General features: G+C 37.0%; 1 protein-coding gene across 1 annotated transcript; it reads right to left on the bottom strand.

Moving 5' to 3' along the window:
* Positions 1-8,865: 8,865 nt before the first annotated feature.
* FGA (fibrinogen alpha chain) lies at positions 8,866-16,211 on the bottom strand (the record flags this gene model as incomplete). Its single annotated transcript, XM_081304547.1, has 6 exons — positions 8,866-9,575; positions 10,285-11,530; positions 12,079-12,224; positions 13,445-13,628; positions 14,045-14,170; positions 16,158-16,211. The coding sequence occupies 6 exons, from the start codon at positions 16,209-16,211 to the stop codon at positions 8,866-8,868; spliced, it is 2,466 nt and encodes an 821-aa protein (XP_081160673.1).
* Positions 16,212-17,295: the final 1,084 nt, after the last annotated feature.

Raw genomic sequence — 17,295 nt, 5'->3', positions numbered from 1 at the left:
TTTCCCAAATGTAGATTTTTATTCTTCTATATGTGACAACATTTTTTACATTATGTTATTGGAATTTTCTTTCATACATTATATCCCTCTGAAAATCTCATATGATTCTGTGTCTTTTTGGAAAAGGTATAGGATAAATGACGTTCAAAGTAGCATGAAATTTTCTTTCATATTCTTCATTCACCTTACCATGAAGTAACTAAGAGGATAGTTGGTGGACAGAGTCAGTTGGTTCGAATTGATTATGAAAAGTTTCAAATCAGGAAGAGAGATAATCTATCCTTATAGAAAAATGATGAGGCAAACTAAAATCTTTTTCTAAACATCCACTTTTAAAACCCTATTTATTTATGTAATATCTGTCACTGAAAACTTTCAGAATTATTAATTAAACCAGTGTCTGTTGCAATAAATCAATGTTTCCTTATTTTGATATCCACACTGCCAATGAGTTAGACTTTGAACTTGTAAGAGAGAGAAGCATCCTCAGCTTCAAGTATCTGATGAGTCAAAATTTTACTCTGTACTATGGGAAAACCACTAATCTATATTAGGATCAGAACTTCCAGGGGATAATCAGGAGCAAGTCTTCATCAAACATTTTTTTTAAAGGGAAATAGCAAAGTAAGAGTATGCATAGTGTTCATGGAAATGAGGTCTACTGATACTCTCAACTAGGTTTTTCTTCTTTACATAGTTATACTAGAAGTAGAACTGTTCTTTCTACTTCTCCTTTTGAAGTGGGTATATTGTTTCAACGTCTCCTCATTGCACCTCAACTGCCCTTGGTAACCCTAGGTTCCTCAGTCCTTTTTTGTCATTGCCATTTATTCTGATGGACCTTAATGCCCTGAAGTTCATTGTATGAATCTACCTTTTTACTACTGTGACTAAAAGACCTGGCAAGAACTATTTTAGTGGAGGAACAGTTTCTTTTCGGTCTCATGGCTTCAGTGGTCTTGTCCATAGTTGGCCAATTCTATTCTTTGGGGTTCCAGGTGAGGCAGAACATCATGGTGGAAGCATGTAGCCCAGGAAAGCAGATGTGAGCATGGCACCAGGAAGCACAGAGTGAGACTCCACTCACCATCAACAAAATGTATCCCCCAACGGCACGCCCTCAATAACAAGCTCCCCCAGCCACACCCTACCTGCCTACGGTTACCACCGAGTTCATCCCTACCGGAGGATTAATGCTGTGATTAGGTTAAGTCTCTCATATCCCAATCATCTCACCTCGAAACCCTCTTGCATTGTTTCACACCTGAGTTTTTTGTAGACACCTCACATCTAAACCATAACACTCATCCTCTTCATTTTTCTAAAAAAAAGGGTATTACTTTCTTTATTCTGAATGCTGTCATGTCATCAAATCTGACTTCAACTTTTATCTGGTTACCCTGCCATGAGTTTTGTCACCTGTAGCTTGTGCTCCTTCTATCACTCTGTCATCTCACAAGTTACTTTCCTGCTTAATGTTAGTTCCTTGCTGTCTATGTCAAAATTCCCTAAAATCAAATTTTTTAGTTAGAGATGAAAATGGCTTACTACTTGGTCCCAGTACCCTCTCCTGCCTACCTACATTTTTGTCACAGTGGGTTTCTCACCATATCAGGACAGATCAGGTCCTTGAAAATGTTTTCACTGGCTTTATTCAGGTATAATTGACATACAAACAAACAAAGTTCAATGCCTAGCACCCCCACCCCCAAAACAAAAACAAAACACTCAAACTTGCACACTCTTTTTTAAAAATATTTATTTTTTAGTTTTATGTGGACACAATATCCTTATTTTGTTTTTATGTGGTGCTGAGAATCGAACCCAGTGCCTCACGCATGCTAGGCGAGTGAACTACCACTTGAGCCATATCCCCAGCCCCCAAACTTGCACATTCTTAACATATGCTACTCAATAAGCTTCAATATGTGTAGAGCTATTACTAAGGTATCCAATCCATCACCTCCAAAAGTTTTCTTGTGTTCCTTTGTTTTGTTTTGTTAAGTTGTGGTAAGAACATTTGATATGAGATCAACTCTTATCAAAATTTTCAATGTACAATATTGTATTATTATCTACAGGCAGTACATTGTAAGAAGATCTCCAGGACTTATTCATAACTCTAACTTTATACTCATTGAAAAGTTCCCCCTTACTCCTCCCCTTATTCCTGGCCACCACCAGCTGTTTTTCCGCTTCTATCACTCTGACTGTTAGATACTGTGCGTATCCTTGTGCACTGTTAATGCAGCTACTATGGAAAGCAGTTCTCATGGTCAACAGCTTATTCCCCCCAACACCATCTGCTAAATTACTATTCATTTCAAATTTCCCTTTAATTATCAACACCAAGAGATAACTCTCTGAAACTCTTGGGCAATTTAAAAAACTAATACCAGTAATTGATCTGTTTTTTTTTTTGATACACCTTTTTTCCTACACTAATAATAAGCTCTTATTAGGATTTGATTTCAGAATGATTAGTCTGTCAGACTACTTTTCATAAACTCATAAGTGTTGACAGATTAAACCCAATGATTATCAGAGTTTGGGATATTCCTGTTTTTATACAGAACTCACAGTCCAATAAAGGTACACATAGAAACTCATTAGGCAAAATAGTTGAGAGTGGAACTTCGGGGTCAAGAGTCCACTGGAAGAAGGGGGCTGGGAAGGTCAATCCTCAGACCTTTGCTCAACCCCTTATGCACACACAGAGGACCTAGTGTATCCCTAGAGCTTAAAGTAAAGGCACAGATTTAAAACCATTAAATCAGACAATCCAATGGCCAATTCTTAGCCCACATACAAATAGCAAAACATCACTCCTGGAATACATGTAATATATAAGTCTATCTAGAAAGAAGCAAGCTCTATTAAAGCATCATTTGGTAAGAAATGCTATCTATCTGATTTTGCCCTTTTGGGCATTACAATTTTGAATATAATAAAACAATAGTTTCCTCTAGTCAGAATTAAAAAAATAGCATTGAAAAAGACTATTAAACCATGACTTTATGAACATAATGTAATAATGAGTTGAACGTTAATAGGTTAATGCTACACTGTGGCATGAGAAAAATAATATTTTATTATACAATTAGGGCTGAAATTATGCAACAAACTATAAAAATATATTGTATATGCATATGTACACATATATTATGCGACATAAACTTTTAATTCCTTTGCATTTAGGAAGCAAGGGAAACAACTAATCAATGTAACTAAGGGACTGGATTTTAAGATGATCACAGATTCTGCACTTGGGACAAAAATTTGGAGTAATGTGACATATCACCAGATCAATCAATATTTCTGTTTAATTATTACACACTGAAAGTCCTGGATCCTGGTTATCAGAATCTGCAGGGATTTCCTGGTATAAACCTAGGTTTATTACATCAAAGTCTGCATGTGGAATAAGCCAAAGAGTCTGTTTTCTCAATAGAGTTTCTGATCACTGGCTGGATTTTGGAATTACTGATGCAGGCTACATTTATCTGTGACTCCTTTTATCTCTCTTACCTAGCATCTTGTTTTTCATTCAAATGACCACCATGAAGTATATTTAGAGCAAATTGTTATCCTTGAAGTTTCCATAATCTTGTAGGAAACTACTACCTATGTTTAAGACTGGACTTGGGTTTAGTATGTGTCCAAAGGCTAAACCCACCATCTCTCCCACATTGCATCACAGCCTTAGGTGATTCTCTTGGTTGGACTTTAAGTTGTTTTATATCTCCTTCTCCCACCCAAAATGTGATCAAAAGGTAGCATATTTTTTGTTTGGGGTTTTTGATTAAATTATATTTATTTCTCCTTCTAACATTTTACTTTGAAAGGTTTCAGACTAAAAAGAAAAAAATTGTAAGTTTAATGAGTACCTCTCTATCCTTCACCCAGAGTCACCAATTGTTTACTGCATTTGCTTTATCTCTCAAAAGGAGATACTTGAAGGCAATTTTGCAATAGCTTATGTAGGCGTGCAACCTTGAGGTCATAGACCTATTGGGGATTGAGTCAAAGGTGAGTCTGGCAAATATTTTACTCTTTTGCAATCACCACATACTCACCTTCAGCAATGAGATGATGAACAGGGAGACCACTGTTTAATAACTTAGCTTTTCTCAGCTCAAACCTGGCTTACTCTTAGGTTTACTCTCCTCTGTGCTTTTGATTGTTGCTTTTGCTAGGTGAAAATGAAAGACATAATGTCTTTTTCAAGTATTAATTTGAGTTTCCTCCCCAAATGCAAATCCCTATGATACTGTAATGTTTGAGGTCCTTCCTGATCTCAACCTCAATTAATTTGTGTTTTCTCCATGAATGACATTTAAAAAGTACTTGGTCTCAATTAAAAGCTAACAATAAATGAATCAATGAATGCAAAAATAAGTAAATGGATAAATAAATAAAATACAAGATATTTCAGAAATGGTTTCTATGTTAAGCTCACTACCTACAAGGAATTTGCATTATGTTCAGAGTTATCAAAATCTAAATGTTGCTAATCTCAAACTTTTTTAGTAAATAGTAAATGTTGCATTATTTTTCTTGAATATGAAATATAGTAGATTTATGACTTTGCATTCTGCATGTACTTGTATTAGTGACCTATCATTTCCTTTCAGGTTTTTGTAGACCTGATTTGAGATGAGTGAATGTGTCTGCATAGCTCTACTTTCCAGATTCACCTGCAGCTCCTCTAGCACTAGCTAACTGGGAAATATATTTTGTTGCCTTGGGGAACCTATGACAGAGTATAATCAAATCAGTAACAGTACTGGGAAAATAATTTAAAGCAAATGCCATATACAATAGTCTGATGTTTATCTCTGAATTACAGTATCATTATCTCCAAATGAATAATAAGTGGTGGAACTTAGGTGGTTAGAACCTATGAAAACAATATTGTGTGCTTCACTCACAGGTGTGCCCCTTATCATCACAGAATTTAACCTCCCTAATTTATTCTATCACCCGAACAATCAATTAATAAAATGATCTCAACTTTATAAAAGGAACTAGCAATATGTGATTATTAATTAAAAGTGTTCTTCTAACATTTTAGAGAAATTTATTTCTCCAAATTTCCAGTACTAAAGAGTTTCAGAAAACTGGAACTATATATGCAAATATAATAAATGAATTAAAATGTAAGTAGTTTCTTGAATAAAAATAAAATATGACATCTTAATTAACTTGGGTATATCACTAGATATGGAAGGGATTTTTGTAAGGTTTGAAGTAGAAGACTAAAAATTTTTAGATTCCTTTACTTATAAAAATTTATTGGGTCATTATTATGTGACAGGCCTTGCGTTAAGTAGTAGATATAAAAATATAGTTCCTGCACCTCAGAAAAGAGTAACTAAGAGCTTTCCTTCATATACTATAGCATACTGAAGAAGAGCGTCAAGGATAGCCTCAGGCTAAAAGACATCGCTTCACCTATGCATAACTTGAAATATGACTGGATGTTTTTTATATTCCTAACTCAAAATCAGAAACCCTAATTTGGCATTTTCCTCCAAGGAAGAAATATTTAAAATTATGTACTTTCATGGCAAAATGTTCTGGTTCATATCTATTTTGTTCATTCATACATTCATTCATTCAAGGGTTATTTTGAAATAGAAAACCTAAATAGAACTTGATTATGGAAGAGGCAACTTACTCTAAACCCCTTAAAAGGTAACTAATTGTAAATTAAGAAAGACTTTTCCAGGTAACCCCTAGAAGAAAATTTCAAAAGTAAAAATGAAAGTTACAATTTTTCTAGATTAAAAAACAAACAAGCAAACAAAAAACAAAACGGGATAGAAGTGAGACAATTTCATCCAAAAGCTGTATTTTAAACATGAATAAGGAATAGCACTGTGGGTATAGCTCAGGGATAGAGCTCTTGCCTACCAAGGCCCTATGTTCAATCCCTAGCACAACACACACACACACACACACACACACACACACACACACACACACAAAATGAACTAAACAGGAGGCTAAACAAAGGCATCTATGAAGAGATCCAGAGAAAATTCGTACAATAAATTGACATGTAAATTCTATGGGCAAAGAATGCTTTATTTAACAAGTTATCCCACTAATACTTGGACATCTTTCAAAAGAAAAAAAAGAGAATATTTTCTTCATAATATATTAAAACAAATTCCAGATTAATTAGGCATGTAAATATAAAAGAAAAAAAGAAAAATATTTAAAGAAATATTTAAAATCTATCTGTATCATCTTAGGATAAGTGAGATAGTCTTATGTAGGAGAGAATACATGACATAAATGAGCTCTGGCCTAAAGGAATTCACAATCTAGTGCCACAGTAAAATAAGTGTGTTAGAGTCAGGAATAGACTGCTCTATTTTTGCAAAAACAAGGCACAAGAGAACAATTCATTGTATTATGTGGTGGACATCAGGGAAGGGCTCTCAGAAGCATGATTTGAGCTATTTTTAAAGGGATAAATGGGCATCTTCTAGATAATATGTGAGAAAGCACAAAATCATTTAAAAACCTGGTATTCCAGTACCAATGAAAAATGCAATGTAATTGAAGTGCAGAGCGAATGATTGTAGAAGTGGAAAATGGGCTAATTTGTGTAAGAGTTCATGTGCAAAGCTAAACAAATTTAACCTAACCTCACTGACTTTCCTGCTTAAGTCCTCTGATGTAGATTAAGCTTTAGGTGATAGTCACACAAAATGAAGAGCAAAGGTCCTCATTGTAGAGAGAGAAATCAGGGTTTGGCTAAAAGTAGTAACTGGATTTCAATATCTATTCTCCCTCTCCTCCTTATTAACAGAATCCTAATTTTAATTAGGACTCTCTTATACCCAAGCTAAAAGCAAATGTCAGCATCTCCTATTAGATCTACCTGTGTGACTAAGGTGTGACCCATAAGATGTCAGTGGAGGTGTTCTATGGAACAATCAAGAAAGCTCCTTAAATGAGAAGAGACTCCCTTTCCATTCCATCTTTCCTCCTTCTTCCAGGCTATCACAGAACACAAGGTTTAGACCAGGGAGTGATCTGCAAGCCTCTGTTAAGATTTTTTTTAAACTACTTTTTTAGTTGTAGATGGACACAATATCTTTATTTTACTTATTCATTTTTATGTGGTGCTGAGGATTGAACCCAGTGCCTCACATGTGCAAGGCAAGTGCTCTATCACTGAGCCACAACTGCAGCCCCTCTGTTAAGATTTGACTTCTTGAGGACTGTGGGAACATATTTCTGCAGACTTTTTTTTTTTCCTGTGAACAGAAAATGGACTCTTCCTTGTTGAAGCCACACATGCCAAACCTAACCCTAATAGATGAGCACTAATGTTATCATAATGACAAACCCTTGCATCTAAGGAGTCATCTGAGAAGAAATCACCAGTTAAAAAAAAAAAAAAAAAGAAAAAAAAGAAAAACAGAAAATTGTGAGATGGGAAGGAGTGAGATACCAGAAACCAAGAGAGGAGACAGATCCAAGGATGGGGTGACTATGAAGGGAAAAGCTTGAACGCAGGATCCTAACAAAGTTACAAAGTCACTGCTAACTGAAGGAGAGCAATTTCAAGAGACCAGCAAGCACCTGGAAGCCAAGTTGAGGGGATTTCCCAAGGAATGAAAGGAATTGAGGATGAATTAATAACTAATTTCAGGGGAAGGGAGAGAAAGAAATCGGTTAAAGAGAAGGTCAGATGGAATAAAGAGATGTGTGGTGTCTTTTCTCCCACTCAAACTCTATTTCCAATCATAAATGAGTCTGCTAAAATGTACTGTTTATTGAATTAAAAGTATACTTAATTCTCTTATAATAAATTCAAAATCTTCAAAGAAAGCCCTTTCCATTCATAATCTCATTCATATAATTAAAGAGAACCCACAAAAGAAAACAAATTGACCAATGTAAATATGTTGAATTTATAAAAATGGCATAGATCATATTTAGTGAGGTGTTTTCAAAGTTATGATTTAGTATTTGGTAGAAAACTGAAATCAAATCAATACTGGGGAGATTGTTTATGCATGTGTAAATTTCCTTTTTGGAAATATTTGTAAATATTTTAAATGTGTTTTTCCATATGTTCTTGAAAGAAATCGGTTAGACTCTGAAAAAGAATTTGAGTCTGCATTATAGTCTCTATGGGTAGACTCAAAGAATACATTTCCATTTCTATTAGGAAAGAATGGTTTTTCTGGATTTGCTTGCTAAAAGAAGAGATGAACATATTTTGAGGGATGGGCTGTGGCTCAGCAGTAGAGTGCTCGCCTAGCATGTGCAAGGCCCTGAGTTTGATCCTCAGCACCATATAAAAATAAATAAAGGTATTATGTCCAACTACAACTAACAAATAAATATTGAAAAATTTAAAAAACATACTTTGAAAATTGTGAATTCCTCTACAAAGGTCAAGCACTGCTCAATTCAGTGATTTTTAACTCAAAATGTTGGTTTAAAACCATTCAAACCTAGTGGATGAAAATAACAAGTTTGCAATGGGCTAGCTTATGACTGGGTGGTGTGGAAGAGAAGTTTTCAACATCTTCTGGGTTGCAGAAAGGAGGTCCCATGTGACTCCCTCCTCCTGGTGTAATGGATGTCCCTTAGTGTATTTCTTTAAAAATTTTAAAGCCCACAGAGTTATTTAAAGGTAAAAAAAAGTTTGATTATTTTACTTTTCAAAGCACTAATATGTCTCAGTTACATTTGGCTACAGTACAAAGAACAATGAAATAGCACCTGGGCATTTTTAATAGGTGGTAAAGAATCTTGACTCCTTTATCTTCCTTATTTTCTCTCCACTTTGCTAAACAAACCAAGCCTTTCTGTCCCCATTCCCACTGCTTTGGCCTACTGGGTCACCAGGGGCCTGATTTTCATGCGGACAACCCTCAGGGAATAATCTGCTCCTCTAAAGGGGACCCAGACCACTCCATTCTCAATCTCGTAAGGGCTGTTGTTCCTTGGGTCATAGGAGCCCCCAGGGTAGAAGATGCCATTGAGGTTGGCTGCCTGGCAGTTGTTGTACCACCAGCCCCCTCCGTAGACTTCTGCACAGTTCTCTTCCCATTGGTCTGCATCCCTGTCGAAGGTACTGAATTGCATGGCATTGTGAGAAGTGTATTCGGTCCCTTCTTCCACAGAACCCTCAATCAGAGCATCCCCAGCAGTGCCCATATAGGAGGAAACCTGCAGAGCATATCCTTCCTCCTCAGAGCCCACCTGCAAGTGGTACTCCGCATAAGCCCCTTTCCCATCCCAGTCCTCCAATTCTACCCTAAGGATAGAGCCCCTCTGTGTGAGTAAGTGGAGGTAGTCATTGCCTAGCCAGAATTCTCCTTCCCCCTTGTCATTCAGGCTGCCGAAACCTCTCTTGTAGTCTTGCCAGGTCCGGTTAAAATTCAGTGATCCATCCATTCTTTGCTGGATCAAAAGCCATCCTCCCAAACTGGTCTCTTGATCGCAATAAACAGAAAAAATCTTACTGGATCCTGGTAGCTTGATATTGAAAATGCCACTTTGGGCACCTGAAGGATGTGTTTGGAGGACATCATCACAGTCTAAAAAAAAAATTAAGCTGGTTGGAAGAAGTTACTCTCATTTAACTTTTACAAAGATAGGCATGGACCCGATTAAAGAAGGCAAATACTGCTTTCTTTATTCCCTTCCTTCTTTCTTTCCTTCCTTCTGCCCATGAGAAAAGGATGTACATAAGTGGGATATAATTGTACGCAATTGAGGGTCATCTATATCTTCAAAATGTAAATTTTTCTCAAATGAATTTGGAATTTTACTTGCACAAACCGACTAATGGCAAATAGCCATCAAAGGTAGCCAAGTATCAATGAAGACAAGTACAACTTGTTTTTCACCTGATCTAAATATCAACTGAGACACACGCTAAAAATTACAATTAGTCAATTGAGTGACAATTCCTATAGCACATATTTTGAATGATGAAACAATTTGGTTATATAAACTCAAAACCGAGTTTCAGAAGATATTCATTCATTCATTTAACATGTATTTATTGAGTGATGACTTTCTGCACTGCTAGGCATTTGGGAATACAGAGATGAACACAATAGACAAAGCCCCTTCCCCATGGAACTCACAGTCTAGCATGAAAAACAGACCAAAAAAAGGTGTCATTTTGATAAAGATTAGTAGATGATTAAGAAAGAAGTGCAAGGTACTTTGGGAGCACTTTGCAGAAATAATTAGTCTAGGGGTTCAGGGAAGGCTCCCCCAAAGGAGAAGTGTGGATACCTCTGGAAGGGCGAGACTTGGCAGGGCCTCTCTTGATAGTATGTGCTTCTCGGAGTTCTTCATGGCCGGCTTCACTTCCAGCCTCATCTGCCATTTTATAGTTCTTGGTTTCCACCGTGGAGCCTCCTCTACTGTAAGTTGTGCTACTGGTTACAAGTTTTCTGTGACTTGAAGTTTTCCCACTGGAGGAGAAATCAGGTACACCTTCATGAAGAGAGCCAGTTTCCCCTGTGTCAGATTCTGAGCCCATAGTTTGGATCTTACTGCCAAACTCTTTGAAGGAAGGTGGGAGCAAACCTGAGAATGTTTTCCCAATTGAGGAAGTTTCAAAGAAAGAAGATTCATCAGGGTGCAGTCTGGAAAAGTCAGCCAGGCTGCCTCTGGCACTAAAACTGTGCAGCGAGTCTATGTCAGTGGCATCACCACAGTCAGCAGGATCTTCAGAATTTACCACTTCTTTGGTTACTTCTCTGCGACCATCGGCACCTATCACAGTCTTAGTGATGGTTTTTGAGCATGAACGACGTGAGGTGGTTGTACCAGCAGAGGTGACCTTCTCGTTCCCAATCAGGAGCTCTTTCTCTCCTTTAGAAGTGACCAGTTTACCTGTGCTATATTCTTTCTTTGTCCCTGGATTTATATTTCCTGTCACCTCTTCAAATTCCCCCCAGTCTGGGCTGGCAGGCCTGGTGTTCCCATAGCCCCCACTCTCTGGCCTAAAACTTCCATGTCCAGAGCCTCCAGGTCTCCAATTTCCACTATGACCGGGTCCGGAGCTCCCAGGATTCCAGTGTCCAGTACCATCGGATCCAGCAGTCCCAGGGTTCCAATTTCCACCACTTCCAGGCCTAGAACTTCCAGGATTCCATGGTCCCGTACCAGCAGATCCAGGGTTCCTGGGCCTTTCTGTCACTGACCCTGTTCCATAAGATGGAGAGTCTCCTCGGGCACTCCCCTCCCTTCCGTGTCGCTCTAACACCATCCTCATCTGTTGCATTTCTGTTAACGCCTTCCACTCTGGAGGGGCCTTTTGAAGCTGGCTCTTGTAATGTCCAGGAACCAAGTCTGGGACCGGAGTCATTTTTATCAGTGGTAAGTATTGCCTATCTGCAGAGGGAAGTAAGTTTTGGGATATGATCTGTTCAAGTTGCCTCTGCTGGTTTTCATAGTCCCTCAGATCTATCTCACGTGATACAGACCTACTACATGACCCTTGGCAAGATCGGATCTTAATATCGATGTCCACCTAGAGAAAGAGAAAAGGAAAAGGTAGATTTAAATAATGAACCATGCCTCTTGAGTTCCTGGAAGTCCATTTATTGTTTGGAAACTGGTTAAATTTTTAGGACTTGCAGACCTATAATCCATATTTTTTGTTTTCTATCTTCAGTGCAAGACAGGTTGGGCATGGGAAGGCTAGCCAGGATCTGCAATGGGAGCTCTTTGGGTTCATCTTAGATTCAGAATGGTAGAGAGTAAGGTGCCATTCCCTCTGAAAGGCAACACCAATTAAAACACCCTTGGTACAACTGAGGCTGAGGCCCCAGGTTGGTGATATCCTGGGTTTTGGAATCAGGCAGACAGGACTGAAAATTTGCTTTTGAAATTTACTATGTGCTCTTGAAAGTTTACTTTTCTTCATCTGTAGTGTGGGGGGAGATAGTTCCTACTTTTAAGTAGATGGTGGGTATAGTACTTTTCTTTGCATATGGTAGACACTCAATGGGTATGACGACTGTCTTCCTTTTCCTCACAGTTCAATGACAAGAACATGGGTCTGAGCTACAGTCTTACCTCCAGGCGTTTCATGTCTATCAGCTGGGCCCTGACATTGTTCTGCAGAAGTTGTATTTGCTGTACTTTCTCTATTACTTTGCGCTTCAGAATCTCAATTCTGCTTCTCAAATCTTCTGATACTTGATTATATGTATTATCATGGTCTGAAATAGAAAACATGGGTTTTGAAGTATCTGGGAGTGATTTGCTTATAAGAGCCAGCAAGAAAATACAGGAAATTTGATTATAAATACTCCCACATTTTGTTTTGTTCACAGTTTGTTCTCCCTATATTTATTCTGTGAATTTCAAGCTTATTAGGCATTCGATTTTTAGACACTGTTGCATTCTGCAGTCATTCATGGATGTCGGTTCCAATGTCTTAGTAGTAGTTAGTAATTCAAATAAACACAGAAGGAATTCCAAAGAAATTTATTTAATAAATAATAAAGAAATAATGAATTTATAAATAGATGATAAAGAACTAGCAAATTTATGTAATAAATAATAATAGAATTTATTTAATACATAATAAATTTATTCAAAGGTTAATTAAGAGATAAAATAGTTTGATCACATTCCAATTATTTTATCATATCCTTACTCAAGAGATTTGAATCCATTATTGGATTTACTTACTGAGGAATTTTTCTTCCTACCTATAGATGTTAAATTGTTCCTAGACTCTTTTGGGGGTAAACAGAGAGAAAGAGAATGGTTCTATATTTAAAAATTTAAAAATCTACATAATGAACTCAGTGGGGTCTGGGGTTCACCTCCAGCTTTGTGTCTTTGAGCAAGTTCATTGACCTGTGAGTTTCCTCCTCCATAAGTTAGAAACAAAAATATCTGCCGGGTGAGGTGGTGCATGCCTGTAATCCCAGCAGTTTGGGAGGCTGAGACAGGAGGATTGTGAGTTCAAAGCCAGCCTCAGCAAAAAGCGAGGAGCCCAACAACCCGGTGAGACCCTGTCTCCAAATAAAATACAAAAAATAGGACTGAGGATGTGGCTCAGTGGTTGAGTGCCTCTGAGTTCAATCCTTGGTAACCCTCCCCCCCGCAAAAATAAATCTGCTCAAAGCATCTGGTCCATCTAATTTTCAGTATATATTCTTAAAAAGAACATGCTTACATTCTTGTCTTCAATCCAAAATGCTGACTGACTTTGTGACCTTTAAGAGTGTAAAGTAACCTCTTTTGCTGTGTGAAAAAAAGATTAAAAAAAAAGCCTCTCCTTAAAATTCAGGGATATCAAGAAGGCATGTGTTTTTATGCTAAGTACTTTGGAATAAAATTTCAGTAGCTCTAAGCAGACATCTTATTTATTTAAGATTTGTGTTGTTGCTTTAGTTATAAAGCCAAAATACTAATATGGAGTACTTACTATTGGCGTTGGCAAAGTCCCCTCTCAAAAGCTCCATTATATTCCTGGTCAACGTATTAGAATCCTTATTGTTTTTTTGATAATCAAAGAGCGAATTTTTGAGCTTATTTATTCTGTTCGTAAAATCTTGATTGACTTCATCAATCAACCCTTTCATCCTGCAGCCAGAAGGGCATTTTTGGTTCTGAAAGTGAATAGGGGAAAATTACATTAAGGTCCTATCTCTTGGATCCAGAATGATTTGCAGTTCCCATCTCTTCTGACTTAAAAATAATCAAGAGGACTAATTAGAGAAACTCTGGAATGAGTGTTGACCTACCTATAAATGGGGTTCCATCAAATGTTGAGACCACAGTACTCAGGTTCCTAGAACTTGCCTAAGCATTCAACTAACATCCAATCTGTTCAACCAGGTAATGATCCAGAGTGGGTTTTAATTAAACTGTGCTCTTAGGATTAGGTGCCTTGACCTTTGTTGTTTTTAATTAGACAGGCAAGGAGCTAGATTATTATTAGGTTATTTCCTACTGGAAAAGTTTTATGGGCCCCTTTCTAGCACCATAGGGAAGGACCCTCCTACTCCCCAGGCCCACGGCTTACCCAGTCTTCATCAGCACAGAAGGGCCAGTCCCCCTCTTTGCAGGCAGACTGCTGTCTTTCCACAATTCTTGGGCCACGCACCCCTCCTCCTTCTGCTAAGAATTCACCTTCATCTGTATCTGTAGTCTTTAAAGATTCGTTCACAATGCACAAAAAGAGCAACAACGACAACAACGTTAGCCAGGAGAAGAAGAGACACTGTCATGCCTACAAGTCCCAGGAATGAATGGCACTCTTAAGAGATCCTAAGTCACAATTTCAGGGCTTCCACAAAACTTTAGGTTTCTTACCTTCCAATGAAAATGCTCATACCCGTTTTACGAAATGGTTATGAGAATTAAAGATAAGGGGTACAAATTTCTGAACAGGGTTTGACAATAAATGTCTGATTAATGTCAGGAGTTTTAAAGGGCTTGTGATAAAGGTAATTAATTATTTGGATCAATGAAATCGGTTAAATTTTGCCTTTTCATACTGATTGTAGATGGAAAGATAATGCAAAAATTCAGAGTTCTTTCTCCTAAAATTCCTATTTCAGTAGGCAGAAACCTACACTATCTTAACTTCCCTTCAAGTATTTAGTGCAGCCTTTAGCGCTGGGTCCATAGTTCAGAAGAGCCATCACCAAGGACACAAATAGGGTGAAGTAAAACTTAGGAATGCTTTTTGGGTTGCTCATTCATGGAGTGATTTCTTTTTATTTGAATTGGGAAAAAAAAAAGTAGACAGAAAACAAACAAAAAATAGTTGCTGACTGACAACTTTTTTGAACATCTTATACTTAGAAATACAGACTTAAAAATTTCCTGTTCTGAACCAAGTGGTCATTAAGGTGTAAAAACTCTACTAATAAGACTTTATATCTTAATATATAAAAATGGCTCTAGATTTTCACTATTTTTATGCTATACCACCAACTTACAAGAATTTTGTTGTGACTTCTTTAGTATGGGATAGTTTAAGCTAATATTTACAGTCCTAATTTCATTTCTTAAGCATATCCAAATAACAATAATCCTAATTCAAAGAACCAAGAACAATTGATTGAAAGAAACAAGTAAAATCCTTTTGTCTAAAAAAATGAAAGAGTAAATTCAAACATATTTCAGAATAAAGCAAAACAACAATAAAAACAAGCAAAATTTGTAGATTTATGCCAATAAGAGAGAGGGAAAAATAATTGAAGCCTATGCATTACCTGAAATATCACATTAATAAATGGTTTTAGTTTTATTTCCTACAAAAAGTCTTCCTTATTATTTTTCTATAAGGGAGAAAATTAAGTTAAAACCCCCTCTTCATCTTTTTCCTTCTTTATTGCTTATGCCCACACTAAAATTTATGAGTTGGAGGGGGGGCAAGAAATAAATTGAAATAATTTACATCTTGTATAATGAACTAGGAGATAACTGAGTTTGACATATTTTTTAATAAAATCAGAGTGTTTCAGAAATATTTTTGAATAAATTTTTTTCTTCCTTTATATAGATCTCTGGAGCTAAATTTTAGAAATTCTTGCCATATTTAAACATTTAGAAGTTATCTTAAAAGAATATAATATTTCCAAATAAACCTATTTACTTATCAACTTTTTTCTTGTGGTCTTACTGTATGTTTCCAAATATAATGCATTTGCTTTTTAAGCATTTTGTCTTGAATCACAAAAACAACCTTTTAGAAAAACTTAAATAAAACTAAACATTATGTCTGCAGTAATACAGACAAATAGTAAGAAATTAAGAATTAGAGGGAATAAATCTTATAGAATCCTTTGTTCTGTTATCTAGCTTGATAGTACCCCAAGACTTTAAAGGGACAAAAATGTGAAGGATTCTTGTCCTTTAAAATTCTGAGAAAAACACAACCAACAATGTTTTAAGACTGAATGACAGATGTCAAGATCTCCCTTGTGAATCTGTACACTTGGGTTCCTCTAAGATCTTCCTCTTATAGTCAGGCATATTATCCTGCATTCTTGCCAAGCCTTTTTAGCAAGTTGCCTCCAGAGCATAAGGCTGAGAGTGTATCAGAATATACAATTAGCAGAATCAGAACCTCCAAGCTCTTTGTAGAATAAACACCAGAGAGAAACAAAGAATAAATGGCACCCTACCCATACTGTGCTGACCACACTCAGGACCAGGCAGACGATCCTCATGGAAAACATCTTCTCTGAGCCAGGGGTTGGCTCATGAGAAGCACTCCAGTTGAAAGAAAGGAGGATTGCCTCCACTCCTAGCTGCCACCCCATTTAAATCTGCAGGCAGCTTGGTAAATCATTACCTTTGTCCTGTTTAGACAGTCTTCAAACTCATTTTGCTTCCTTTGCTCCTGCCATAATGTTGGTATCCCAGAAATTCTTACTCAATTTTCCTCAACTTGTTTGCTTCCGATAAACTGTTGCAAACAGTAGCATTTGATTTTCCAGCCAGCAGTTGGGGGATGACCCCACATTCCACGAACAGGGTGACTTTGAAAATGCAAAGGGTGACACAGGAGAACACATCCATACTTCCATACCTGGGGGAGTACGGGGGTGGCCAAGGCGAGCTAGCTGTGAAGTAGAGATTTAACAAATGATATTTCACTTAATAAAAGAATCAGGGTTGGGTGATCTGACTTTCAAAAAATCAATAACTTTGGTGATAGGCTGACCCTGAAGGTCTTCTAGGAGCTTGTTGTAAATAGATTATTTTTTTCTCTCCAAAATGGTTGAGGCAGCAGCCATTTGAAACAAACATCCTAGGTTCACAGTCCCAGCTACACCATTTCTAAGCTCTGTGCTCTTTGACAGGTTGCATTATCTCTGTCTGCCTCTGTTTCCTCATTTTAAAAACAGAGTTAATGATAACCTACCACCTATGTCTTTATGGAGAATATATAAGTTAATCCTTGTACATTCCTTAAAGCAGTGACTGCTACATACTAAGTATTCAGTAAATGGCAGCGATTATTGGAGAGTCTGCAGTGCCAGAAATGGGTTAGAAATGATGGTGGAATGTGATGGGCAATATTATCCAAAGTACAGGTTTGAAGACACGAATTGGTATGAATATACTTTATATACAACCAGAGATATGAAAAAATGTGCCCTGTGTGTAATAAGAATTGTAATGCATTCTGCTGTCATATGTAAATTTTAAAAATTAATTTGAAAATAACATTTTGTGGGATCAAAGACTTAGAAATTAGACCTGAAACTTTGCAACTGCAAAAAGAAAACACAAGATCAACACTTCATCAAATTAGTG

Source organism: Spermophilus citellus (assembly GCF_964194105.1).
Source record: "Spermophilus citellus genome assembly, chromosome: 8".
Classification (NCBI taxonomy): Eukaryota; Metazoa; Chordata; class Mammalia; order Rodentia; family Sciuridae; genus Spermophilus; species Spermophilus citellus.
The sequence above is the reverse complement of the archived record's forward strand: the minus strand, read 5'-3'. Positions and strand labels throughout refer to the sequence as shown.